This window comes from Aythya marila (genome assembly GCF_965140915.1).
Source record: "Aythya marila genome assembly, chromosome: 2".
Taxonomy (NCBI): domain Eukaryota; kingdom Metazoa; phylum Chordata; class Aves; order Anseriformes; family Anatidae; genus Aythya; species Aythya marila.
The window spans coordinates 65,949,571-65,977,385 of NC_139043.1; the positions used below are offsets into that span (position 1 = coordinate 65,949,571).

Below are 27,815 nucleotides of genomic sequence, written 5' to 3' on the forward strand. Positions count from 1 at the left end.
CAGCATTCAAACCAGTTGCCCATTTCCCATCATCAATCGTTGCCCATCCCAGACACCTCTTCAGCTGACGAAAGAGCAGAATGGTGAAAATCAGTCATTTCACAGAACTCATATGGCAGAAATATTACATGTAGCTTCGGTTGCCAGACGTACTACTGGCTGTGAATTACAACTCAAAATCTTGGTCAGTAGCTATCATGCTCAGAAAAGCAACTGGCTTCAGATTAGGTTCCCCTGTAAGGTACTTCATCAATGTCTGTTCTGTAATATGACATTATAACACCTGAAATCAATGGTGCTCTGACTCCTCTCCTGCTGACATTAAAGGAAATATGGCCTTTGCAGTATTCTCTGAATTCCAGGGAGGCATCATCATTTCTATAAAAGGTTAGTATAAGAATGGCACTTCTTCACTAAGGCTAAAAGAACACCTTCCATAAAAATATCATAGCGATCCAACACTTTTGGCTTTTTAAATTCATTACACTGAAGAAAAGTACCTTAGTAATCATTGCAATACTATCCATTAAAGTATGGTAGCAAATAGTTTTCTTTTAAAGACATGTAAAGCAATAATTTGTTATGGTGGTTTATCCTGACAAACTTGGTCAGGTTCTCAAAAAGGAACGAACAGCAAATGTGTGGTTGCTCCAAAAACATCCTTCTCCCCTCCATTCCTCCTTCTTTCCCCATTCCACTGAGAATAGACCAAGGAGGCCTGACCAGCCCTGCCATTAGATTGTAACCAGGTAACACAAAAATTAATCAATTAATCAATTAATCGGAGCAAAATGTAAAAGAGGAACAAATTGTAGGTGCACTAGCAAGCAAACCATGCCCTACTGATGTCTCCCAAAGACTCTTGTGATAAAAACATAATTTATATTATTTAGCTCTGAAAGGTCAGATATGCTAAACTGTGATTTCAATCAGATGAAATCTTTTCTGTCTTCTGTGTTCTTTTAATTTGTTGGTTTTTTTTTTGTTGTTTTGTTTTGTTTTTTGTTGTTTTGTTTTGTTTTGTTTGTTTTATTTTGTTTTTTTCTGCTTTCTGCACTGCTGGATTTTAGTATCCAAGAGTCATGTGATCCTTCTAGCATCAATATGTTTTTCTTCTGATATCAAGCATCTCTCCCCAAAGACCCCTGGTTAGACTTTCTGCATTTCAATGTGTTGGTGGTGGTAGTGGTGGTAGCAGTGATGCCTGGGTTGACACCTTCCATTTAGTTTATAGATAGAATTTTTCTGCTGCCGTTTTTTGAAAAAACACACAGCCAGTACAGCTGCAACCAGTAACAAGCACAGAAGAATCACAATTACTGCTATGATAGCACCTTTACTTGACTTGGGGCAACCCTCTTCCTCACAAGGTTCAGAAGTGGGGACAGGGTTTTCTCCAAGGCCCTGGGTGAGATTTTCTTGCTCGGCTAATTCCTGGGGTGATGTGTCAGTAATGATATTTGGACCTGGTGCCGTGGTTGCTACTTGCGTTGGGTAGGCTGTTGTTCCTTTTGCTTCATAGGTAGTATGATCAAAGGGGCTGACCATCATAGAGGTTTCTGACGTGGATGTTTTTAGGCTGCTTATGTCCAACAGCATTGTTGTACCAGGCTCCTGAGTCACAGTTTCCAGAGATGTAGTTGGGTGGTCCCATGCAACATCATCATAACCTCTGCTCACACTGAAGTCCTCCAGACCACTCACTGATGTAGGTGGTACCGGTGTCTCTTTGGCCCCTTCATCATCTATCCTCGTTGTTGTTGCCACAATTTGTGTTAAACCTTCCTCTGGAACTGGGCTACCATTGCCCAATTTTCTAACTTCAACATGATTTGGTTGGTCAGTTGTGAGGACAATGTCTTCTTCTGTTCCCATCGATCCATCAACTTTATCCCCCTCCTCTTCATCATCCTCTACCACTTGTGTTACAGGATAGCCATCTAACCAAGACTCATCAGTAATGGCAACTCTGTCTATCTCTGCCTTTGTATCATTTGTGAGAATGGGTCCAATGGGGAAGTCCTCACTGTCATAAAACATTTTTGCACCAGGTTCATCATAGACTGTCTTCACTCCAATATAGTTATCACCCTCAGAAAACTGTACTTTAGTAGAATCATCTATCTCTTTCTCTGATTCAGGCTCACTGAAAGCCTCTGATGAAAACCAAAACAAATTTTTTTGGCTTAGGAGTGAAACAGGGGATTCAGTTGGTACCCTGCTTCCTTTTTCAGAAGTATCTGTGTCCTGAGTAACCCCTCTGGTACTTACAGTTCTTCTTTCCTCTGAATTCTTACTGAAGGAAGGCTGTTCTTGTTCCTGCTCAATTTCCTCTTTGCCATTGGCATGTTCATTCTCAACAACTGGTATTGATCTGTCATCAGGAAAATTATCTTCATAGTCAATGTGTGCCTCCGTTTCATCTAGAAAAGTTAAAAAATAAAATAAAACCCAACATTTAATTTCTTCAGAAAAGTGATGGAATCATTTGTTAAAACAGCTGTAAAGAAAGATGCAACGAGGTCTGATTTTTAGAGAGGATTTTTCATTCAGTGTTATTGTTTATTTGAAAGGGGGATTCTCCTCCATAAGCCTGATAGTCAATATGAATTTTAAAAAAAATTATGATAGGTGTCAATGCTAACTGCTAACAACTTGTGTTTCCAGATTTTAAAATGTACATAAATAACTTAGTTAGAGGATTTACTTAGAGGTTTCTTTCAGTTGCTCATTGTTTTCTCAAACATTTACTCTCCCTAACATGACTCTTTTCCAGACTTGAGGACAAATTTTCATTATTTTCAAGCAATAAATAGGTGTGGAGAGGAATGCATACTTGAATGTATTCAATTAATAACCGAACTTTTTTTTAAAGATAAAACCTTTTAAGTTTTACAGCAACTTCATCTGTTTTCAGACAGAAGGATTGTGCTTAGTACTCAGTGTTCACTTTTTCATCATTACAGTATTTTCCTGAAATGACCTTGGAGTTGCAGGGATAGGACACTTGGGGCCAAGTAAGCAGAGTAGTATTTCTCATTCCATAAGAGCTTTTCAGAACTGTCCAAGGAAGACCTCTGTCACCAAAACTGATAATGCTTTCTGCTTTTCTTCATCTGGAGAAAGAAAGAAAGCTTGAACCCCCAACTGCAAGGGTAGAGAACTCTGGCTCTAACACCTAGATATCAAGATAATACTGCCTGTTTCTCTTGGGCTTCTTATTTTAAGAAGCTGAATGTTACCAAAAGAGAGAGAGAGACAGAAAGAATAAAAAAGGAAAAAACAAAACAAACCATAACACAGAGTGCAACAGAGAGTTGGATTCATCACAAAGTTTGAGTTTGATTTAGAAATATTCCCCATGCCTTGCCAGACCTACCACTCTTAGTAAAATAGCCTTCAATCAAAGCATGAAACTAAGTGTTTGAATTTGAATGAAATAATGCATTGTAACTTATATTTCTTCCACTCTTCTAAACCTTAGCCCAAATGAAAACTTTTCCAAGCTAGACTACGTGGTTGATTTTCAGCTCACACCAGTTTTACTCCATAGAAAGTTGATATAATTGCTGAGATTTATGCTGGCATTAAAAGTCCTAGAAAATAGTGCCTTGGGATATGGAAAATAAAGCAAACTGATTAATGGTGATAATTTTTCTTTTTCAGAGAGTTTTTAGTCTTTTATGAAGTCAGCGAAGCAATAAACTGGGAATGACATGGGAAACAAGAAATTAATAGAAGCTGCATTACAAAACAATGCAGTCATAAAGCCTTATCTTTTTTCGTCTTCTTACACTCAACCGATTTTGAATCACATTTTCATCTGGGGCCCACCTCAATTTCTGAATGAGTCACATTTTCCTTGGAGACTCCTTTCCAGACTTCTGGCAGAGCCATATTTGGTCTACTCTTAAGAAAGATTAGAAATATTGTCAAACCAGTCTGACCAAAAACCACTTAGTGGTGATACAGCTCACACTAGCTTACTTTTTGCCAGAACAGCTTAAGCCAGGTGCCGGAACAGAATGAGTATTAGCAAAAGGTATTTTTCTTGGAATAGCATCTGGGACTGTCATAAAGTGAAATAGTTATGCTGAGGAAACTGAGATGTATGACATAGCCTGGAGAGAGTTAATACCTATGTGAAAGTTACTGTGCTGGAGAACTGGATGTGCTCAGGAGGTCCCCTCATCTCGCATCAAGGACACATGGTGAAGTCTGCACAGGATGCAGCAGGGCCAGCAATGGGTCTCTCTCCCTCCTGGTCCTGGTCTCCTCATCTGCTTGAATAATCCTCTAGATCCTCTTTGTCCTCTCCAAAGTAGGAAAAAAAAATCCCACATGGTTCAAAGACAATTTAACAGACTGGGAATCCTGCTATCAATGCAGAAAGTGTCCTTTATCACTTTTCTAATTTACCTCAAAATCCTTTTCCAACAACATTTCAGACTTTAGCTAATGACTACCTCTGAATACCAAAGCATTTTAACAACATATGTATGAAACTCTGTGTGGGCCATTGCTATGTAACATTTATAATAGCCATCAAATGCTAGTCTCACCTTGTTCCCTTGTCTTGCTCTCAAGGAATTTTTCTATCTGGTGCTGTCTTTACACAGAAACTTTGTCTCAGGCCACTTTATCCTCTTAGCATCCAGATCCCTTTTAGAAGTTGGTATCTGCCATGCCTGTTTTACTAAAATTCAAGACATCTTATAGCTGTCTACTGGATATACCTGAACAGCAACATCTTAATGTGAGAACTCACCACTTACCAAGTGTGATGTTCATTGGTTTCATTTTTGAGATAAATCACACCAGTCTGTCTTAACCTTTATGTTTTCTATACTTCTAATCACTTTTGCCACTCATTTATTTTTCAGACTAAAGTAATTCAGCTGAGGAGGAAACATGGATTTTTGTTATTGTGTTCTAGTGCACGCACGTACATCCATGAACAAGGGTTATATTCATGTGCTTGTGTTGTTTCCTCTGGAACTATTATCTGGCTATCAAAATGAATAGGCAGCTAGCATTCATCTGATTGACTGGTGTGGACCATTGGTCAACGATTAATGACTGCAATAATACACTTTTTATACATTTGAAGCTCTGTCCCTTTAGTGCCTTTCCTTCAGTGTACTTTCAGTCCTATAGAAGAAAGTCCTGTGGAGACACATCAGGAAAGAGCGTGTAAGTCCTCCATCTATCAGAACATATTACGGGTTTGTTGAGCCATCAGTCTGCTGATTCATCAATCTGAGCCATCAAACCTGCTGTCTTTTGGGCTGATCCTGTATGTATAGAAATGAATTGGTGCTTTCTTAATGCTCAGCTGAGGAAAGAAAAAGCCCATTATAGTCTAAAGAGAGCCTGAGATTGAAGTTCATTATGTACTGCTTCTCACTGCATAAGGGAGTCTTGTTCCTTTTGACAATCAGATTGTGGTCCAAGTTGTAAAGCTGCTATAATGTATTTTCGTATGCAATCTCCTCTATTTGTATAGTTTATAGCAAAGACTATCAACATAACTAATGTTAGCTTATGGGATGCCAGAATGAAAGCAACTATTGAGCTCTCTAACCATCAAAAGAAATTACAGACCCCTTACTCTGAAGCTTTGATTTATATGATCCTGAATCGATTTACACAGTAATAATAATAGTCTATTCTTTCTTCTGGACCTCAGACCTTCAGCTGGGGCTTAGACTTAGTATTTACTGAGTTTGTTTTACCATGACAGTCTTTTAAATCAGCTGTGAGTGTGATTTTCCAGGAACAGATTGCACAACATTTACACTTTTCTTTGCTCGCCTCATCAGTGCTTTCTAGAGCTTTCCAGCTCTATGAATTTCAGCCTCAGAACTGAAGAGCAGTGACCATAGTAGATTCAGCTCAACCTCTTATCCAAGTAGTTGTAACCTTTATTTGCATGCATTTTAAAAACAGCTAGCAACTGATTTACAAAAACGTTCACATCTTCCTTCCCAGCCAGGCAAGTCTGGTTTTAAGAAGAGCCAACACTGACATTAATTAGTTGGAGACTGAAATCTTTCTATATTTGGTCATTGTTATATCTTACCCCTCCTGTCCTCTGGCAGACTGAAGGATCAGTGAGTTTTGATTCACTGTCTGAGGGATTACAGAGGCTGAAATGAACATTTTCCAGCAACAGATGCTGAAATGGCATGCTGTCAAAGATGTGAAGCTCAATTAAAAGGTTAAATTAAAATTAATTAAATTATTTATTAATTATAATTAAATTATATATAAATCATATATACATATATAAATTATATATTAATTATAAATTAAAATTAAATTAAAATCCTTTTAATTTAGCTTTGTCCTTTTTGGGAAGCATCCAGTTTCAAAGAGTTTTCATCTCCTTCATCTTTTGATCCTTATTCATCTTTCACATCTTAATGTGAAAACAGTGACCAAACATAGAGACAAGCAAAATCAAAGAGTTTTCCACACTCTAGGATTAGTTTATTTTTTCTTCTAGATAGCATATTGGCATCCTAGCTCTATTTTGAGTGTTGTTATTTTGGACAACCATGAAGTGCACTGCATGTTTCATGGAAGTATTTTTGGAGTACAGGAAATTGAAACTTGTTTCTATGTAGACCATCACCATAAACATTTTTACTGTATAAAAACATCTTTATTCTAGGAATCTCAGAGTAGCTACAGCATACATTATAAATTTGGCATCTGTCTTTAAGGGTGGGAAGGAAAAGAGCTTTTACATGGATTTGCCTAAGATCAGTCAGGTTTGTAAACTACAAGTATTGATGCATAATATATATATATATATATTTGTATTTAATTGATGGATTTTCTAACTGCACAGTTGTACATTTACATCCTGTGTGCCAGAACGGACCATTTCTATTCTGACTGGATGAAAACAGAGAGGAAAGATGATCGTAAAGCTACTTCAATAAGCACCCATGTGCTATATTTAGCTGCTGGTAAGGTGATAGGTCCTCAACTCTGAATCTACTCTGAGTGTGCAACTATGAATGCAGAGCAGACCAAATTCTCTTAGACAAGCACAAGGAAAACCCAATTACTGATGCTTAGTCAGATATTCTGCTTGGAAAGCTGGGCAGCATGATGTGGCAGTTACTGGCTAGGACAGTAACACATAGCTGAAACACGTGCGCATCTCAAGGAGTTTTATGAAGCTGGATAATTACTATCAGTGTTTCACAGATAAGCTGGATAAGGTAACAGAGAATATCATAGTGACTTGCCCATGGTCTCAGGATCATCACACAAGCTTTAGGAGCAGGCCTGATTTCTTTTAATGCTCTGATGGGTGTTTTCTCCCTGTGATACTGTTGCATTTGTGTAAAAGCATCAGGATGACCTCCCATTTCCAGCTGCTCACCCAAAGCAGATTTGGCACCAGGGAACTATATCATCTTACTGGCCTCTAAACATAACTCTTAGATGTTTGTTGTAGTGGCTTTACAATCATCTTTCCTCTGTTGTCAGCCGGTGAGAACAGAAATGGTCTCCTCTGCTAACAGGGACATAAATTGTGGGTTAAGTCCCATTACTAGCCTTCACGCCGGGGAAGTTATTCTTTTGCCTTCAAGCACTTAAAAATGGTTGTGTATGTCGTCTCCTGGAGCACTTAGCTAATAATTATTCTGTTCTCTGCTATAGCTCCCAAATATCTGTCAACTGTAAATCAGGCTTCTTTTAATTAAAATCTATTTTTTTTCTTCTTCAATAAATTCTTTTATTTATTTATTTATTTTTAATAATGAACCATATCATCAATAAAACACATTTCAGTCTTCTTGTAAAGCTTCCTTTCTTAAAGAATTGTGATCAGGAGGGTTGAATAAATAATTAATGATTCACAGAACATGTATAGTGTTTTCTACCCCAGGTCCTTGAAGTGTTTTAAAAGCGTTAATCAAAGGCAGCTCCTCAGCATGATATCTACATATAAATAATTTTTAAAATCATAATCCACAATGTTACATCTGCTCCCAAGTTCCAGTGTTGATGTTTGTGATTTTACAGCCACATTTTCCTATTTCTTTTAAAAATATTTTTCTCTCCCCTGCGGCTATGTGAAAGGCTGAGGCAAAGCAGAGGAAATAGACTATTTATCCAGGGAAAACAGTGAAACACACACAACTTAAATGGCTTGACTCTTTCCTGTTTTTACTCTGGTGTAATGCAGTTTTATTTCTACATGTGATGAAATTGGCATTTTCACGGTGAAGGAAAAAGAAGTGTCAGCTTGGTGCACACTGTGGGAGATTCAGTCCCACTGGGTTATCAGATGTAGATTTTCTTTATCCCTTCTTTTCCTCTATATTCCCCCAACACCCTATCCAGTATTTCACTTAATCATCTGAATTGCTGTTTGCAATAACTGTTCTGGAAGCTGAAATCATTCAGGAAGACATCAGAAATGGTTTTGGTATCTCTACACCAATTGGTTGGTTTTGAATATCTGGTTCTCTGGTGCACAGACGTGACTCATTGCTACTATGAGCTACCTTTCCTCCTGATTATCCACCACCTGGTGGTATATATTCATGAGTAAAAATAACTCCTTACAAGACCGTGGGCATTAAGAAATGTATAGGTGCTAAAATGGATGTGCTGACTCTAGCCCGTTTAGATTGCTTCACTCCAATCCAGTTTCCAAGGAGCATGTTCTTTCTGCTTGCTTAGTTGTTCAACAACTGCCCATTCCTTTGTTTAAGATGGATCTGTCTGACCACAAATATCACCTGAAAGATGTGATGCTCTCTCTGAAAAACAGTCTGTAAGACTATCTGACTACTATTCTTAAATATTGGAGAAATTCTGAACTTTATGCACAGAGAGGAGTAATGTGAGAAACAGAATGAGTAGGCAGAATCCTGACGGCATCCAAATTTGAATTCATAGTACTATTTAGTTTATCTCTAAACAAGGGGAAACTTCAAAATTTGTTGTAGAACCTAACACATATAAGGTAGATCTCTTTTTTTTTTATGTTTAAGTTAAAGAAATTCTATTTTTATAATTTCCCAGAGCTTTTTTTTTTTTTTTTTTTTTTTTTTTAATAATAGTCCCATTCCTTGAGTCAAGCTATTTGGTAAGAAAATCCACTTTCATTCATCTTGAAGGGGTAAATATCTGAGTGGCTACTGTTGTGCTTGCCGAAGAAAATCCTGAAAGTGTGGTACATCTTAAAAATTCTATGCATTTTATTAAGGCAAGTTAATATATATATATATATATATTTAACTTTTCCACCTCACTGCCTAAATGTAACCCAAGTTGTATGTCTGTAGGTTACTATCACTCTCCAATAGCCTTCTTCTGTGGTACAGTCAGCTCTATTAATATTTTTTTAATTTCCCTAACCTAGTAAAATGAAGTGGCATTTATCATACATATAAGGCTAGAAGTTCAGGAGTGCTGTAGCATGCAGCCGGAAAGGGCTAGTTAAACCTAAGTTCAGCCACACTGGCTCCTCACAAGCCAGTGGACAAAGCGTGGGATTTAAAAGATGGATAACCATTGTATTACCCATTTGCATCCCAAATAAAAATTCAAGAACACCTGAAGGACAGTCATCCCAATTCAACCTAGTGATGAAATGGCACAAAAGTGAAACTTCAAAAAACACAATATGAGGGCTGTACTAGCAGCAGTTCTGAATATGCTAGCAGATGTGCTTTTCACAGACCAAGTTTTCCTGTAAGCGTGTCCCACTGCAGCTGGAGCTGTAGGCACCCAGCCACCCTCACCTTGGTCCAGAAGCCCAAACAGCCTGCACTGGAGGCTTGGATTCTTCTAGCCACCTCATGTCATGAGCTGCAAATACAAAGAAGCAGGGGGATTTTGCATATGGATCTGCTGTGCCCTTGAAAGGTATTGGCCCCTGTCTCTGTGGGGTGTTTTCTCTTTTCCATAGGGGACAGCAGCATGCAGCAGCATGTGAAAATATAAGGCTGGTGACCAAGTGATGAAGCCACAGACAGCATCAGCATGACTACTGTAAGGAAAGATGCTGTTTTGTGTAGGCCATACTTAGCGTCTTCCTACAAAAAGATACTGGCTTTTCTCTATACTTTAGGTTTCCAAGGGCAAGAATAAACACTGAGTTTTCATTTCAGTAGCCTGGTCTGCAGCACCTTTGTGGCTTCATGTGAAAATAAACAGAGCAGAGGACAACAGCTACATTGTACACTATCTGGTAAACAATGTCTTTGGCTCACTGACACTGCCTGGGCATGACTTTTAAACTACTCTGAAAGAAATACCTTTGATATTTGTTGTAACATCAGTAGCAATCCCTTTTCTTGAGTAAACAAAGCAAGTACATGGAAAAGTTACAAAGCTCCTTCAGGATCCGAATGAACTCCTTGAAGATCAGAAAAAAATGATTTGCAGGAAAGGGCTGATTTTGCTATTAAATCCCCGAATGAAGGATCTTCCCATAGCATTATTTCCACTAACTGAAAATAATGTTCAGTACTAAAGAAAAGGTGTATTGTGGGAAAGATAAGGAAGATGGTGGTGTAGAAGGTAAGTGCTGAATGATAACCTTAGGAAAAAAACTTGCAGTGAATCCCTGAAATGGGTTCAGCAGATACGGCAAAGATAAACATAGAAGAAAACATTCCTTTTTGTTTTATTTTAAATAGCTCCTGCTATCCAAATAGGAACTTTCTGCACATCCAAGTATGAGTAAGTTGTCATCTGCTATGGTTTACCATGATGTCTTTGAACAGCATTCTGAAAGACCCACTGGGCCAGCAAGACTTGTTCAGCAAGACCTTCACTGGGACGGTAGACCCAGGAGACATCCCATGTAGCCTGAAACCACCTTGGCTGGGCTGATAGGAGGCCATGACCATCCGGAGGGGTGCTCCACGTGCCAGGCTTACCTTTGACACAGGCCTGAACCTGCCCGTACCACTCCCCGCAAGTGTCGCAGAGCAGTGTGAATGCCGCCTCCTTGTTGCCCATGACGTACCCCTGAGCACAAACATACAGCAGCTCATCCCCCATTTCAAAGCCGGTATGGCCGTGCAGGATGGTGTGAGGGAAGGATGGCGGGTCCCCGCATGGCTTGTCTGAAAGGATAAAAGAAGCCAGATTTTAGAGACCTCTCAATGGTCTTTAAATACAGTGCTAACAGAAGGGCTAAAATAACCCCGGGGACAAACCTACAGAAACAAATACCTCTTAACTGATTCACACTCTTATGCTCCTTCATAACTATTTTCAGTTGTAATTGGGAAGGTATATATTGGGCTATGATCGTGATGTGATAGCTGTGATATTACTGGTGCATAAAGTTACTGATGTGCAACACTAACACATCTAGTGGGGCTTAGTTTCCCATCAGTCAGAACAAGTCAGGCTATAGCTGTCTTCTCTGTCTGTTTCCACAGAGGTTAATAAAGGCTTGGGTAGGCTGGGACTGGAAAGAAAAGCTTGGACACTTTTTTTTTTTTCTTAACAGCAGAAAAGGTTGTGTAATTGTTCAAGACTGGTGCTTTAGTAACTACTAGATGGAGAAATGACCCAGTCCATGTTCACAGAAAGGAAATGCTGAGATGGACACAGCTTCTAGTCTTCCTCAAAATCAAAATTTTACTTTATCCCTCATAAGAGATAGCTAACATAAAATAAATGGTTAATAAATGGTTACTTGTGCTCTTCAACTTAACAGAATCCAAGGGTAACACAGCTTTGCTCTCTGTGAGCTAAATTTATCATGAGAAATCTGAAAATATGTTGTTTGATAATATTTCTGCTAACAGCATAGAGATCCAGGAAGTAAAAATTACAATAAGCAGTATCAAAACGGATTTTCATTTTTTTGTTCTGCATCACGGAAACACAGATAGGAACCATCAGACCTCTGTCAATACTAGTGTAAACTGAAGTTTTAACTTTCAGTTTCAGGTTTGAACAGTCTTGGCTATTGTCAACAATGTGAGTTGAGGTCTTCTAGAGAACTGACCGGCACTGCAGCTTCTCTTCTCTCAGAGGTCTTCCCTGAAGAGTGGTTTGACATGACACCTTGTTCTCAGTATTTGTCACCATCCTTTTTATAGTAGAACCTCTTGGTTACAAGAAAACAACCAACCAACCAAACAAAAAAAACTGCCACCAACAATTCCACAGTACAAGAACATGGTCTTACCAAGAAACCCAATGAAGTGTGCAGTGTTAGTAAAAATAAACTCTTCTATATTCTTTTTCAAATATATATTTTTCCCCCAATGGTTCTAGAACACTTATTGACTGTAGAAGAAAAAACAAGTATTCCACTTGCCAAAATAACTGAAGATTCAAAACATGCTTTGTCCTGATGCAGACTGAAAATAAAAAGGCTAATAGGTAGCAGCTCAGGAGTCCAGGATATGGGAAACTCAGAGTCAGATCTGTGTTCAAGTATCAATCTCTCCTGTTGAAATAGTTTGTCTGCATACAAAAATCTAATGACTTAGGTGGCTAAGGAAAGGTTATGTTCATTGAAAAGCTTTTTTTTTTTTTTTTTTTTTTTGGAAGTTGAAAAAATGACCTCCAAGTCCATAGGAGTCTTAAACTATGCTCCTAAAAAGTATAAACATTTCCAGAGAGCACCCCTGCTACTTTGCTCAAGCTTGCTTTTAGGACAACATCTACACAAGAACAACATTTCCATAGACACCATTTCATATCCAGGGTTTTGAATGGGCAATAGTTTTGATGGAAAAGAGTATTTTTTCCATCTAATTTCTGCAAAAGTTGAGGCTTACTAGGGATCAAGCCCTTCCAGTCCCATAGATAGCCTGTATAGATATCTTGCCTGAGTTCCAGAGTTCCCATCACCCACACACTTCTGATCCAGGCATGGGTAAATACATGCTTATGTAGTAATATGACCTGTTTGTGTTGACTGTCATTTACTTCATAATGAGATGAACATTATGTGATAAATATCCACGTTCTGTTAAAGTTATTTTGGATCAGGATTTTAAAAATTATCTGATGTCTAACCACTTCTTAACCAGGTATGCTGAAAAACATCTGCCACTAATTTAAGGGACACACTACTGAAGTCAAAGCTTTGAAGTTTATTCGCCATACTGTACACATACATATATGGTCTAACACCTTCAAAAGTTAGTGGGAGTTATGCATACATACACAGAAAAAACAAGCTCTTGAGGCTACACAAAGCTCAGTTTATGTAGTCTTATGTAGGTTTGGCATCTGAGGAAGTAAAGAGTAGTTAGCAGCTAATGCATTTCCTGTGAACTGGTAGGATGAATAAAACTTGATGTGGATGAAAGGAATAAAAAATATTTTATTGCCTCATAGGAAGGCTACAGACCCCTGCATTTCATATACTTTATTTATGCAATCACTTTCATCAGAACAAATGGGAGCTGTGTGTCTGCTCTGAGACAAGAATTGGTCCCAAGGTTGTATAGAACAATTATATGTCAAAGAGTATTATTATCTACAAATCCTTGCTTTTTATTATGTTGGCCAAAGGAAGCAGAAAAATAAAGCTTACATTGATTAAATATATTTACATTATGGCAAACACAATCAAAAACCCCACTATAATCTTCCAAGAAGGAAAGCAAGCTGAAGGGAGCTTTACTGTAAAATTTGGCAACAGATGTGGTAACAGAATAATGAGATCCTGAAGGAGCGATCTGGCTGTTGTGTATAAATTGAAAGAAAAAGAGAGATTTTAAAGACATTCCTGGACAAACATTGTATATGGAACTGTTGAATCTCTCTTATGAAACTTAGTAATGTTGTGTCTTTGCTGCAGAGCATACTGAGTAACAGAGTGGACAAGACTAAGTAACAACCAATATCCCACAGAGACATACTCCAGTTCTTGCGTTTATTTTGCTATAGTATTCTTTTGTGTAAGAAGTATGGAAATTTTCAGGGTTTCATTTGATGGATCTCAGTCCTGCTGCAACCTCAGTTGCTATGACAATTCCTTCTCAGCATTTTATCTAGCCTGCTCATTCTGGTACACGCACAGAAGTGATACTGGCTTAGAAGCTCATCAGACCGAGCCACTTCTGGGGACACACTTCAGTTTTTTGTTTGTAGTCCTTGTACCAGGAGATGGCAAAACAAAGATTTATTTGGACGGACAGCCCGTGCCCAGTGTTGGCATTCAAGCAATTTTCTTCCTGGAATAGAGGAAGCAGATCTAGGCCATGAAGCATGACAGAAGGTGTGTTGGCAGCAGCTTGTCATTTGGAGGAACAGCAGTGGTCTTTAACAAGGCGACTACAGAGGTTACCTGGACTGGTGACTGTGGTAGATGAGGACTGGGCTCTTCCTCTGCTGAGTGGGTGCTCTCCATCTGGAGTACTGCTTTTCACCTCCTCTATCCTTCCATAATCAGAGTATTTAGTTGATGTTTGCTAAAAGATGATCCTGGTGTACGCTCCCAATTACAAGAGCCTGATGTGCTGGATTATTTTCCCTCAACACTCTGGCCCCATCCAGAGGTTCTTACATTCTGCCCGCTTGTGCAAGATTACATCTACACACTTGGAAACTTTGAGTCCAGCTCTGAAAATCATGACCCTTGCTAAGTTTACCTCAGAGAGATCTGGTGTCCTAATGTCAGCTGAAAGCAGAAGACTTGGCAGGTGACCTTCTGGATGACATTTTATTAAGAAGAGATGTTGCAAATCTGACCCACATATTGGCAGTGATGTCAAACACCTAACAGGACCTAAATGGACAGTTGAGCTCTAGTAAGCAAGGATGGATTAGGTTATGCCTTAAGAAAGCACAGCACAGACACATGGAAATGTGCAAGTGCACAGAAGAGCCTCATGTCAGCAACAATTTGACATAGAGTGTTTTCTGGAGTAACAATACCCACTGCAGGCATGGAAGAAGTCAATATATACAAGCGGACTTCAGGATAGAGGCAACCACTGACAACTGAGCAGGAATAAATGGCAGAGAAAGAATTTAAGTGTCTGGCACAGATATGTTAGCCAGGGCTAGTGCTGATTCTGGCTACAGACCTCTCAAGAGACTTAGAAACTGTTTTTTACAAGGATTTAAGATGCCTCTTGTTAATTGATTTAGCACGTTCAGTCTTGAATTATAGCCCCTCTGAAGAGTAAATTTAACACCAAACCATGTGTGGAAAGGAGTTTGTGACAAATGATTTCTGGCAAGAGTCAACACAAGTCACTTTAAGTAAACAACAACCCACCTCCCCAGTCCAGAAGCAGTTTCTCTATTTAAGCTCCATGCATCTCATCAGTTTGTAAAGGTTTTTAGAGACATTTTGATAAAATACTGTCTAGAGAAAGGACAGCCTACGATCAATGGAAAAAAACATCAACTCAAAATAGATGCAGACTTCAGCATCCACAACATCTGGCAGAGCTGCAGATCTACTGAAATCTGATTATCTACAATGGCTACTTAAACAGTGTCCCATGCTCTGAAAGCTGACTTGAAACATCCTCTTTGATGTAAAATATCCCCTTTTACAACCATCCAATTCAGCAGTTTCCAGAGAGACCACTGAAATTTATTGGATGTCATCTTGTCATTAAGAAATTGGAAAATGCAACTCTTACTGCTCAACCCTGTGAAAGATGAGTGTGAATGTTTGGTTTTTTCTTCTGGATTGCAGAGACACTAAAGTGTATGGAATTTTTCTTTTTAGATAAAAATAATTAGTACAAATAAAGTATAAAGAACCAAAACCCAAACATAGCCAATGTAAGTGCTGCTTGTAAGCTACTGATCTTAGGATGCCAATACCCCTTTCATCAGATAGGGTTGGTAAGAGTAACTTCATGTATTAGTTTAAATGACATCACCAGGTAGATGGAAATTCACTGTCAGCTATATGCAAAGCTCTGGAAAAGAAAACTGTAGCAATAAAAAAAAGTGAAAAACTTCATATCCATAGCAAAGCATGGCAAATAAAAAGAAATGGCTTAAACATAAAACAAATAAAAAATTGACTGTTCTTTCAACATACATTTAATATATTTGATGTAAAGGATACATTCTTTTTTTTTTTTCTTACTGATGAAAAAGGCAAACTGAAAATGTACATAAGCCATCAACCTTTGATGGGTATCTGGAGCCAGCAGTCATGTTTATCAAAGTTTGATTTGCATTTTGCTATATGCTACTACAAGTTTCTGCCTGTTTAGTTTTTCTATGACGGAAGCAAATCAAAGCCTTGGAGAATAGAGGTCTTACTTGTTGCCTATAAATATCAGTGGGTCACCAGAAGAAAGAACCAGTAAAACATAAAACTTGGGAGTGATTAATAAAGAGATCATTGTAAAAAAAAAAAAAATCTGGTAGGAAAAAATTCCAACCTTGTGGTTTTCTGTTGTTCTTATTTTATTTATTTTATACTTAGAGGTGTTTTTTTATGAACTTTGATAGAGAACAAATACATGCTCTGTGGGCCAGATCTGACTTACATGCAACATTTCTTTTTCATAATAGGCAGAATCTAATATGTTTTTAGGTAACTTTTGGCACTTGAGGTTGAGAGAAGCTTGCTTATCTCAGCAGATTCTGAACAGGTAAAGAGTTGTCTTCCTGGATCTAATGACAGCATAAAACATTATTTTCAGAGAAACTGAGAAGACATCCAATTTCTCTGTACTATGAAAACTGCAGCATTCATATACTCAGAGCATTCATAAAATATAACAACCACATTTTTCCCAGTAAAACATAACTCAGAGCATCAGAGGCTGCTGTGATTCTTTACTGTGTGCAGAACCAAATCCATTTCAGAAGCACAGAAAAAAATTGTATTTTCCTCTTCAGGGTAAAAAAAAAGCCTGATCCTGTAAGCATCTGACCACTGTTGAGGCATGCTGGCGTATATGCTTCAGCAATTTGACTGAACTCAGTCTTGAGTAAAGATTAATTGTAAATCAAGGCCTAAGAAGGGACTTCTGCAATGATTTGTGCTAGAAGTTCCATGGGGGGTTGAGATGCCCTTTGCAGAGCCCTAAGAACAGAAAACAGTTGTTAAGCATAATGGTCAGTGTAGTTTCTGAAAAAGAGAAGGCTGATGTGACATTCCCTCTGCCTGTCCTCAACTTGCCAGCCTGTCTGAGCCTTCAGATGACTCCAGACAGCTTGGACAAAGAGGGAGAGCTGTTGAGCTTCTGCTCATTTTAGACAGGAAAAAGAGGAAAAATCCAGGCATCTTTTCCACTAGGATGACCAAAGGTAGGACTTAGCTTTTATCTGTTCCCACAAGCATTGGTGGCCAGCCATCAGCACTGAATGCAGGTGGACAAAGCAGGTCACTGACTATGGCTGAGGCTGTGATGGGAGGTTTCCTGCTGTTATTTCTTACTGCATATCTGTTTCCTAAAACTGAAAGTGGCATCCTTCAAGTGCATGATCTTTCAACATTCAACTACTTTCAACATTCAACTACTTTGCGCTATCTTGTGTGCTACTGTGTGTTACATGCGTGTGTGAAGGCTATTTCATTTCTGGACTTTGATCTTTTCACACCAGCTATGGACCAGTTTCCTTGCTGCACAACTTCACTTAAGCCTTTTCCCTCAAACATTGCATCCAAAGCATTTTTGTGTATTCAAAGACAGAACCTAACTGTCATCTGGAAAAGCTTCCATATTTAAATATTATTTGACAAATACATTGGCTTGATCATCCCACTCTGTCATCAGGAAACTCCCTGCCTTGTACAAAACAACTTGTTCACAAGTGGTTTCTTTTTAGCAAATGATCTGATTTTTCCCGAGTTTAAACTGTGCAGTTTCTGAGTATTAAGTAGGACTTCTTTCCAAAAACATTGTCAAATTGTGCTCTTATCTTCACCAATGCCCCTTTACTGCCAGCAGCAAACAAATGCAAAACGCAAGCACAGCTCCTTCCCTGAGATACAGCTTCTATGTGTAAGGCCAGAAGCAGCAGGTGGAGAGGGCCAGGGGAGAGCACAGGGCACAATAGAACAATGGTGGTCACTGCAATGATTTCAGCCCGCCACAGCTGCCCAACCCTCCACAAGTTTTTTCTCCTTGGGGGAATGATGACAAAAGAGACATTTGAAGGAAGACAATGAGATAGTTTTGCAGATGTTTACAGGGAGCTGCTCTTTTATGTGAGACACAACATGGCAGTAAGCACAAAGGTGCTTGTGTGACAGCATTAACCACTGGGTGATGTAGCTGGCATCGTTCATAGCAGCACGAAGCCTGGAGTTGACATCATGGTAATTATTTGAGAGGATGGTCAGTCAAACTCTGCAATGTTTGAATTAATAGGTGTTTGTCACCTCTGGCACATTTCACTTCAATCACATCTTCATTCTCATTGCTGCCACTGACTCTTTATCAAAGTGCCCCCATGTTGTGAACTTTGTGTTTATCAGTAAATGCCATCTGCTTGTCCCTTCTTTTTTTTTGATATGAGATAGATGTGAAACTTCACTGCAGACACTAACAATCTGTTTCAGGGGTTCCCAGACTTCTTTATACAATTCTACCTAGCAGTAACAATTTATGTTTTGCCTTTGGACTACATCTTTGTAGCATTTGAATACCAAAGGCTAAGCTTCAACTTAAATTGGAAATTGTTTGGTTTTCAGAATCATCCATGATACACCAGTGTCCCCAGTGGGCCAGTATATATTTGTTAACAAAATAGCAAACAAACAAAAATAAAATGGAGTCAATTAAATTACTTTCATATAAATACAATATACAGATAGATATGCAACAACACAGTGTTTTGTGGTTGGAAGCCAGATTCCGGAATTACACTCAGTTACAGTGCTGAGTGCAGGAGATGCTTCAGGTATCTCAGATGGTGCCACATATATCCTTTTCCATAAATATGTTCTTTGAACACCAAAATGGTATCTTTCTGATCAACAGTGGTCTTTAAGCTTGATAAACTGCAGCAAAGACAAATGATAATGCAGTTTATTTCCTGCAACCAATGTCTTTGTAGCTGTTGCCTCACATAGTAGGACATTACTATAAAGATTTATTTTTTAATATCTCCACTTTGCCTCTCATTGGTAGAAAAATCAAAGGCACAACTTCTAATGTTTCAAGACAGCAGTTACTGTGCATTATTTCAATAGTATATCAGTGCTGACCTTCATCCTTTACACAAAAAGCATCATATTGGTCATTCACAAAGGGATCGGTTTCAATTTTAACATCAATGGCTTTCACGCTCTGCTGTTTGCTGCCCGTCTTTCTGCATATAATTGTCCTAAAATGAAGAAGAAGAAGAAAAAAAAAAAACAATCAGAAATCTTCTGGAGTTGTACATGCAGGTGAAGTTTGGAAATCTTTTAGCACGGTATTCAGGTAGCCTCAGCTTAACTGTTTAAGAGTTGGCACATAAGGCATTAGTGTGGGAAGATGTATGAAAAAAGCCAAGGTAGAATTAGAAGTAATTAAAAAAAGGTTTGCTTCAGTTCAAGACATATGAAGCAATAAAGGGTGTTTATCTTATATTCTGTGAAACTTCTAAAATATCAGAACAAGTCCCAGTGTGTTTAAGTACTCATTCTGCTCTCATATGCCAGCAATACAAACTCCCACCAAGGATACCTGGATAAAAAATGAGTAGAAGTCTCAAGATTTGGTCTGAAAGATTATAATCACTAGCAATAAAATTATTCTTGCTGCATAAGTTCCAGGGTATTTTATCATAGTTGGTATTTTAATCTGCTACACAAATGTGGATGAAAGCATTTTTTACCTGGTTCAGTTGCTCCATTTGGAAAACAGAAATAGCAGTATTTACTCTTGTACTGGGTTAAAGCACACAGTTTTGTTGGACTAGGAATGGTGCAGATGTATAGCCAAGACACAGTGTTGTACACCAAAATGCTTCCAAAAACATCACAGCTCCAAAAAGTAACTTGAAGGAACTGGCAAGACAGAAATGCTGCATTCATAGCCTCTCTCCATTTTCAAATCATGTTCCTGTTACAGGTTAAACTTAAACCCTCTTAATTTGTTCTTAAAATGCAAGCTCAAAAATTCAACTTGAGTTCTTGGAAGAAAAACTGTTGTTTTTGCTGTTTCTTTCTTTTCTTTTTTGTTGTTGTTGTTGTTGTTGTTGTTGTTGTTTTGTTTTTCAACAGTTATTCCACACCTTTGCATGAACTCCATTTTTATTGGTTTGGTATGCAGCTGTACCTAACCCATCCTGTTGCCCTCTACAGGCTTGGACAAAGGTAATAAACTCGTATTTGGTTCTACAAGTCTGTAGATGCTGAACATAAAGGAAGAGATTATTAATTATGTCTTCTTTCATCTGTATTGGCTGCTTGAAACTAACTAATAAAAGACAGTTTGTTAGAGAAGACACTGCTTTTATTGTTTCAGTGATGGTTACTAAAGCTGGGAAAGTGAATTCAGCCCAAAGTTTTGCAGCTGGATATTAATGGTGTGTGTTTTATTTTGTGTGGACTGCAGGTCTGTAGAAGTGTTGCATGGTTAGTTCTTCTAGTGGAAGCAAGACAAAAATGCTTTCCACAGAGGAATCTTTCCAGTGAAGGAAATTTATCATTTTGTATTGTGCAACAGTTGAGCTAATTTTGCCAGCAGTCCCACACTCAATTTGGAGAATAAAATAAATGTTGACTAACTGCCCATTCACTGAATGTGGAAAAACTCCAGAGGAAAGCCAATATTTGATCATGCACTTAAATACTACACAACAATTGATTTACACAAGTGGACTGAATTACAATTATGCAGACCATCTTAATTCTGACATGTGTTAGCTCTTGAGCAGTTAAACAAGCAACTTTAATGTGATTTTAATGTAAACAAACAAAAACAATATGAAAAAAGACATGTGGTGCTGGTCATTCATACATACCAGAATGGTTCCTACTCCATTTCTGCTCTGAGAAATGACATGATGCAATACCATACTAAAAGTTGCTTTATAATTGCAAAGCAAACATTTCTTTCATAAGGAAAACACATCTTTATTTTTTGGGGGATCTCTTGAAGAACAGTATTATCCATAGGAGTTTAAATCAAGTTCTCTTAGAATTAAATGCCATATTTTAAGGTTTGGGTCCTTTAAGTCAACAATAAGGCACATAGACAAAAGTGACCTGGTCTATCAAAGTGGGTTTAGGTGACTGAGAGAATAAGGCCATCAATTAGCAAATTTTTATGTGTATTCACATATTGTTCCACTAGGTCTTATAGGACCTAGGTAAATGAAACTATGTCCCATGACCCCTTTCAAAAAGTGACAGAATCTTAATCTTTTTAATAATCATTTACTTGTCTAGGTACCTACATTGCGTTTGCCTTGCAACCGAGTAGACAGATCCTGAAATGTCTTTAAAGATTTAGGCCTTTTACTAGTAATTGTGTACTTAAGACTTCAGCCTGTCTTAAAATAAATAAATAAATAAATAAATAAATAAATAAATAAATAAATAAATAAAGTTTTGAAAATTTTTATCATCATAAAAATCTGGTAAACCTTGTCTCTGAAAATCAGGCACATTTCTTTGTATGTCCAACTGAATAACACATTTTCTGGTACATGCAAACCAGTTTTGAAAATCTTATATTGAATTTTCTGATTTGGAATTCCACTTCATAGCCACTAAATTTTGCTTCATCTCAAAGTACTGTAATTTCTGTATCCTTTCTTCAGTAGGTTAAAAAGTTATCTGTGGGTTATACATCCTTGGTATATTCATATTATTACAAAAACTGGATATTTGGCTCACATATAAGACTTTATTAGAAAACCAAGGTTTTTGTTTGTTTGTTTGTTTGTTTGTTTTTCCCCAAGTTTTGTACAATGAATTACAAGCTTGTAGGTGATAAAAATTGAATATATTGAATAATAAATTAACTTTAAAGCATTTCTTAGCTATTCAGTGAGCTCAAACTTACAAAGGTGTATCTATGCATATTACATGAAGTTTAAAAATTGTTCTTCCTATCTCTTTTCCTGCAACAAAGCAGGCCTTTGCTAATCCTCTACTTAGGATTTTAATTTGGATTTTGTTATATTAAAATTCATCTGGTTAAAACTGAAAACATTCTAATGCAATTATTCTGTTAAGAAATGAATTGACTTATACCCATAGAAAAAAATAGAAGAAAAAAATGTTTAATGTCTTCTATTCCTCCTTCTCTGTCAGTAGTTTCCTACGATGAACTCAATCCTGCAAGTTTTGAATATTTTCAATAAGCTATTATTACCACTGCCAGAAAGAGTTTCATGAGTCCTCAGCTCTTCTCAATAGTGGCTCTAGTGATTAGAACTGCAATGCCTTTGGCACAGAAATAGTCTCTTTGCAGTCGGTATGATTAAAAATATGGAATAATAGTCTCTTTTCTCAGAGTTGTTGAGGGTAGCATTTAGGGCATACATGTATTTCCCTAAATCTATAAAATGCTAGGTTTGCATCTATAATTATAGCTGAAGTATGTAGGTACTCTTTTGTTTCTGTTCTAAAAGGTAAGCTTTTATGCTTTGTATTTTTTTTTTAAACCTTATGACTGAAAAATGGCTAGTACCTTCTCAATTCAGGATTCAACGTATGTTGAAATTTGCTCACTAGCAGCATTGCCATGTTAAAATAAGAAATAAAAAATCATACATTGTTGCTATTTGGTTACAACCATCTCTCACAGTTCCAGCACCCTGGTGAGAGTTGTGTAAATGCATAACCTGTTTTTTGGTTTTTTTTTAATTGTTTTGAATTGTTGTGTTGGAGCATCATGCATTGTGGTTGAGAGAATGCCAAAAAGTTCATTTTTTTTTTTTGTAGGAAGACATGCATGTACCCAGCCATTTAGAAGAATGTTGTCATATAGGGAATTTTAATTCTATTTATTGCTACTTTCATGGAATAATTGACCTTAAACTTATAAAGAAATGCTCAATCCTCATGTTTTTTAGGATATGTTGTAATCTGGTGCTTAGAGCAGTGTAATGTATGATTTTGTATCTCATGTTCAACAAATAGATGTGATTTTATTTTTCGTTCTATGGAGATCTCTTATGAAAGTAGCATTTTAGATATGCTTGGAAAAAACATACTGAGTTCAGAATGCAGTCCATTCATAATAATCCTCTATATTCAACACACATCTGCTTGAAACACCCATGCATCCCTGAAAATTATTCTTACACTGCCACGAACTCTGAAAAACTCCCACAGTCCCAGCATAAAAATCAGTCACAAGTACTATTGCTATAGACAATGTAAGTGACATGCATTATCAGGAAGGTAGAAATCCAGACATGGTCCTAGCACCTTATTTTCTTCATGGCTGTGGTGTTCTCATAAAGTTTTCTGGCTTGCTTCCAATGCTTAATCTTTAAAATTTCAAAATAAATTGTTTTTCTTTTACTCAACAATCTTGTGAGAAATAATTTCAAAGCTTTTATTTTACCTTGTCTTAAAAGTTTAAACGAGGACTGAAAATCAGGCCCATTTTGAAGAGTAAGAGAGTCCTGTGCTTTACAGTTATGGGCAATTGCAATCACAAGCTTCACACGGAGACACTGAACATTTGCTTCATCAAATGAGAGTTTAACTGAAGAACACCATTGGAAAAGGAGCACTTTAGTGGCTTCAGCAAGAGCCCCTGCTCTGCGATGGAAAGCAGAGGGGTGCCTGATGGTGTTTCCTTTGATTTCTTGACAACCAAGCCAAAAACTAGTGAGGATGTCCTCAGTCCACTGCTACCCAGCTTTGACAGACAATCTTTTTCATGGTGTCTCTTTCTTTTCAAATGAGAGAGTAAGAGAAACCCCAGGGACTCAGCACTGTTTTGAACCTCAGCTTAGTTGCTTCTGGACAATTCATCCAAATAAGAATAATCAACAGTGCCTGTTCCTCTGTGCCTGTCCTGAAAAAAGGGCCAGAGATACAAGCTGAGTCGTGATTCAGCTTTTTTATTTAGTGTATGTGTGCATGAGGAAGAAATTTAATATTTATCACATTTAGGTAAGAACCAGGCTTCCCTGATGTCTTCCACTTCCATTTGTACTGATTAAAGTATTTTCTAATCCATCAGCTAACCAGCAAGTAATTGGTATACTTTGCATTTCTCCTAATACTGCTGTTCAAGGAAGGAAATAGCGGAAAAGGCTGGCATGAATAGCATTTATTCCACTGTAGGATAGAATATGCTGTTACCTAATATATATTATGAAGTGAATCTTGTGATAATGTAAATAAACCACAGTAATATATATATAATATATATTATGCATTTATAATAAAGATATACCTAATAAACATACAATATTTTGTATACATGATAAACTGTCTTTATACTAGTATACATTGATACTCCCTCTTTCTAATATCATTACATAGCATTTTTGTAATATTTGGAAAACTTTCAGTACACTTAATCTTATATATATATGAGTTAAAGTCTAAGTTTATAGGACATAGTTTATAGGACATCCATTGCAACAGCACAAAAAACAGTAAATGGGACTTGGGTGTTCTGAAGTCACTACACTATCTGCCAATTGATTGTAAGTAGTCTTGTCAATTAGCTGAACTGAGTTGCAAGGGTCTTTTGACATTCATTCATGGAAGTGTGAGCTTGAATATGAATATATTCAACTCACTAGTCATCATCAACATTGTGGTAGCTGAGGCACTGAGAAAGTCTGGTTCATAACACAGCGTAACTATAACAAGCCTTCCCCAAATTAGAAAGTTTAAAACTTTATCACTTTCATTGGTAAGATAAATCTTCAACATCCTGTGCTATTTTTTTTTTTCATGGCATAGCTTTACCACTTGTGTTTCAGTAACTTGGTAAGAGAAAAAAATTAGTAGCCTAGAAGCCAAACAAGATTTTTATTCTTAGCCTTTCCTTTCTGAAGTTTGGGAAAGTGCAAATTATAAAGCTGGCTCTGATGAGAAATAAAATATAAATGGCATGTTCATGATTACTGAAGGAAAGAAAATTTCCCTGAAAAGTCACGAAGGGGAGCACAGGTGTGGGCTCTGGAAAGTCTATTGCCTGGGAACTACAGAGGCTAATTTTGGCTGGATGGGACCCAAAGAAAGCAGCTCCTAAGTGTGACATGAAGACATTCCAACAGCAATACTGCCACTGGAAATGTCAAAAGGAGGTCTTACTGAGGCAAAACCAATATCCTTCAGATTCTTAAAAATATATACCAAAATGCTGTCTTTTGTGCTTAAAATTGTACATATGACTACCAAAATAGTAAAGCCTCTGTTCATTAAATAAATATGGCCCATTCATGCAGAATGAATGATTTTATATAGCCATTTTACTATAATATCACTATGTACATATAATTTGAGCATTCTTAGTGTAGGTAGAGGAGATTCAGATGGCCTCCTGTCCTGGACTAGTTAGCAGGGTGCTCAAAGACATAGCAAGTATCACTAGAAAGTTGTTTTTACCCAATTTTGTTTTATGAACTCCAATACAATTCATGGCTTTCATAACAGATATTATTAATTAGGTACCAAAGGGTTTAAAAAATGTTTGCTAAATGCTGTTAATTTACAAAGAAGCTCAATTCTCAGACAAAAGGCTTTCAGATGGGATTGGACATTACAGAGACTGTAAAGAAAAAAAAAAGAAAAATATTTGAAGTCTAAGTTCTTTTGAAAATCAACACCATTAGAACTAGTCAAAATCCCGGTATTAGTCACTCTCATGTATATGCTAAAAGTAAGCACATCCCCTTTCTACCTTCATTCTGCTGGGCTAAACAAATTGGTCACTTTTAATCACCACCACAAAGACAGATGATTTTTTGGACTGATCCTAGTCTGAAATTCCTTTCTTCTGAGCTTGGATGTCATGAACTGCATTGCAATATTGCAGGTGTTGTTTCACCAGCACCTTGTTCAAGCTTTTCAGTTACTGTCTTCTGTCTCCTGGAAAAGCTGCTCAACGTCTTTTACGAGCAGTGCTTTTTCCTTTGTCACAGAAGTGTTGTGTGACAGGCTCAGTGCCATCCTCTGTTCTATGAAGATCCCTAAGCTCTGACTCTTCCTGCTCCAACTTTTCCAGCTGAACTGTTAGCTTAACGCAGAAGCTCCTACTAGTCTTCGTGTAATACCACTGCATTTTCACCCCATCTCTGCTACATCATCTCTGTAGTCAGGCTTACCTTCCTACTCAATATTATGATTTTCTTTGGTCTTAACAATGAATTCTAACCTTATGGCATTAACTAAGGCAACGTCATATTCTAGCAGATCATGACACCACAGAGCTGTGGGCTGTAGGATTAGAGTTTATGATCTAAAGGCATTTAAGAGGGAAAGACCCCCTTAAGCAGTTTCAGAACCAAATTTAACAATTTGAATTGGACCATGTACTGTCACCTATGTCTGGATTTTCACTTGAAGGGACTTAATTGGCCCAATTCATGCAGACATCTAGGAGAAAATTCATATGCATTACCATCAGGCAGTAGAACACAGCCTTAAAATAAAACAGGAAACTTGCCAAACTGACTTATCTTTACGACTGCTCCTCTGCAAATAAGCAAGTGGATCTGTTATAACCCTACAGCCAGGTGCTGGGCAAGTCCCATGTTGTACGCAGAAAAGGGAGTAGACAGCCTTGTGAAATGGCAATTTTGATTCTTATTATTATATTTCCCACAGGTGTCATCTGCAGCAAAGGTCTTGTTGTGTTAGACACTGTAGAAGCATTCAATAGGAGTCAGTGCAAAACCCAAAGAACTATCAAAAGAAGGAAATATAGAAATGAAGTAATTTTCCTAGCAGTAAACGTCTGGTCTGTGGTCAGCCAAGAAAAGAACCCAAGTTGTCTGACTCCTACAGCGAGGCTTATTCTACCTAGCTGTGCTTGCTCACTCCAGAGTTATCCCCTCTGAGATAAATCCTCCAGAGACTGGGTAGGAACCAGCCAAGGTCAATTTCATGCAAAGAAACAGGTTGTGAGCCCTGCAGGAGAACTATTACAGAACAGTGAATCTATGCAGAACTTCAAAGCTGTAGCTTATAGATAGGCTACATGATATAATTCTTTTGTAGACAAATAATAGCAGGAGAGCAAATAGGACAGCCTCAGCATTTTAGTCTTGGAAAAGTGCTGGAAATGAGTAAATGTGCTATAAATATCTTAATATAAACTGCTGCCAGTGTTGACAATGTCAAAAATCAGCAGCTGCTTTTTAATATTTTGTGCACATCTAGTAGGACTGATCATAAGAAAAACTGTGTCATGTTCATTTTCCAAATTTCAAAACAAAACAAAAACCAACCAAACAAATAAAAACAAGAATGAACATATGACCCTACAGAACACACTGCCCAGTGCTGGAAGACTCAACACAGGGTTTTCTAGTATGACATTTGAATTAAGAAGACAGCAGTGAAAGGTCTTCAGAGAACTCTACCACCTTTTTTCATTTATATTCTGGCAGCCCAATTGCTTGTTTTACTGACTCATTTGTCTGATATGCAAATAGGTCATAAGAGTGTCATTTTAGTATAAATAGCTATTAGGGCTCATTCTAATCTGACAAATGAGACTTGCCTTACAGCATTTCATTTCCTGCACTATAACAATGTGTAATACTTTACAAGTTATACGTTTCAGGACTGATTGGTAAATGGTTTACTTCTGAGCTGCTGAAAGAACTTACCGCTCTCCCTCCTGTCCCTATCTATTCATATCTGGCTCTTCTCTAAACACTCCAAGCCTTCAGACCTGCCAGTGACTTGCCTGTGTGACCAGCACTGAACTCTGAAATGGTAGGTCTGAACT

The 27,815-nt window shown here is 37.6% G+C and overlaps 1 protein-coding gene across 1 annotated transcript in view; it reads right to left on the reverse strand.

The window, feature by feature from the left end:
* Positions 1 to 1,101: 1,101 nt before the first annotated feature.
* The window catches only part of SUSD5 (sushi domain containing 5), a gene marked incomplete at its 5' end in the record, with an annotated part of 42,011 nt that continues 15,297 nt past the window's right edge, over positions 1,102 to 27,815 (reverse strand). Inside the window, 3 exons of the mRNA XM_082754958.1 lie at positions 1,102 to 2,423; positions 10,920 to 11,108; positions 19,154 to 19,272. Of these exons, the coding sequence (XP_082611084.1) occupies positions 1,150 to 2,423; positions 10,920 to 11,108; positions 19,154 to 19,272 (1,582 nt within the window). The 3' untranslated portion in view covers positions 1,102 to 1,149. The remainder of the gene's footprint in view (positions 2,424 to 10,919; positions 11,109 to 19,153; positions 19,273 to 27,815) is intronic.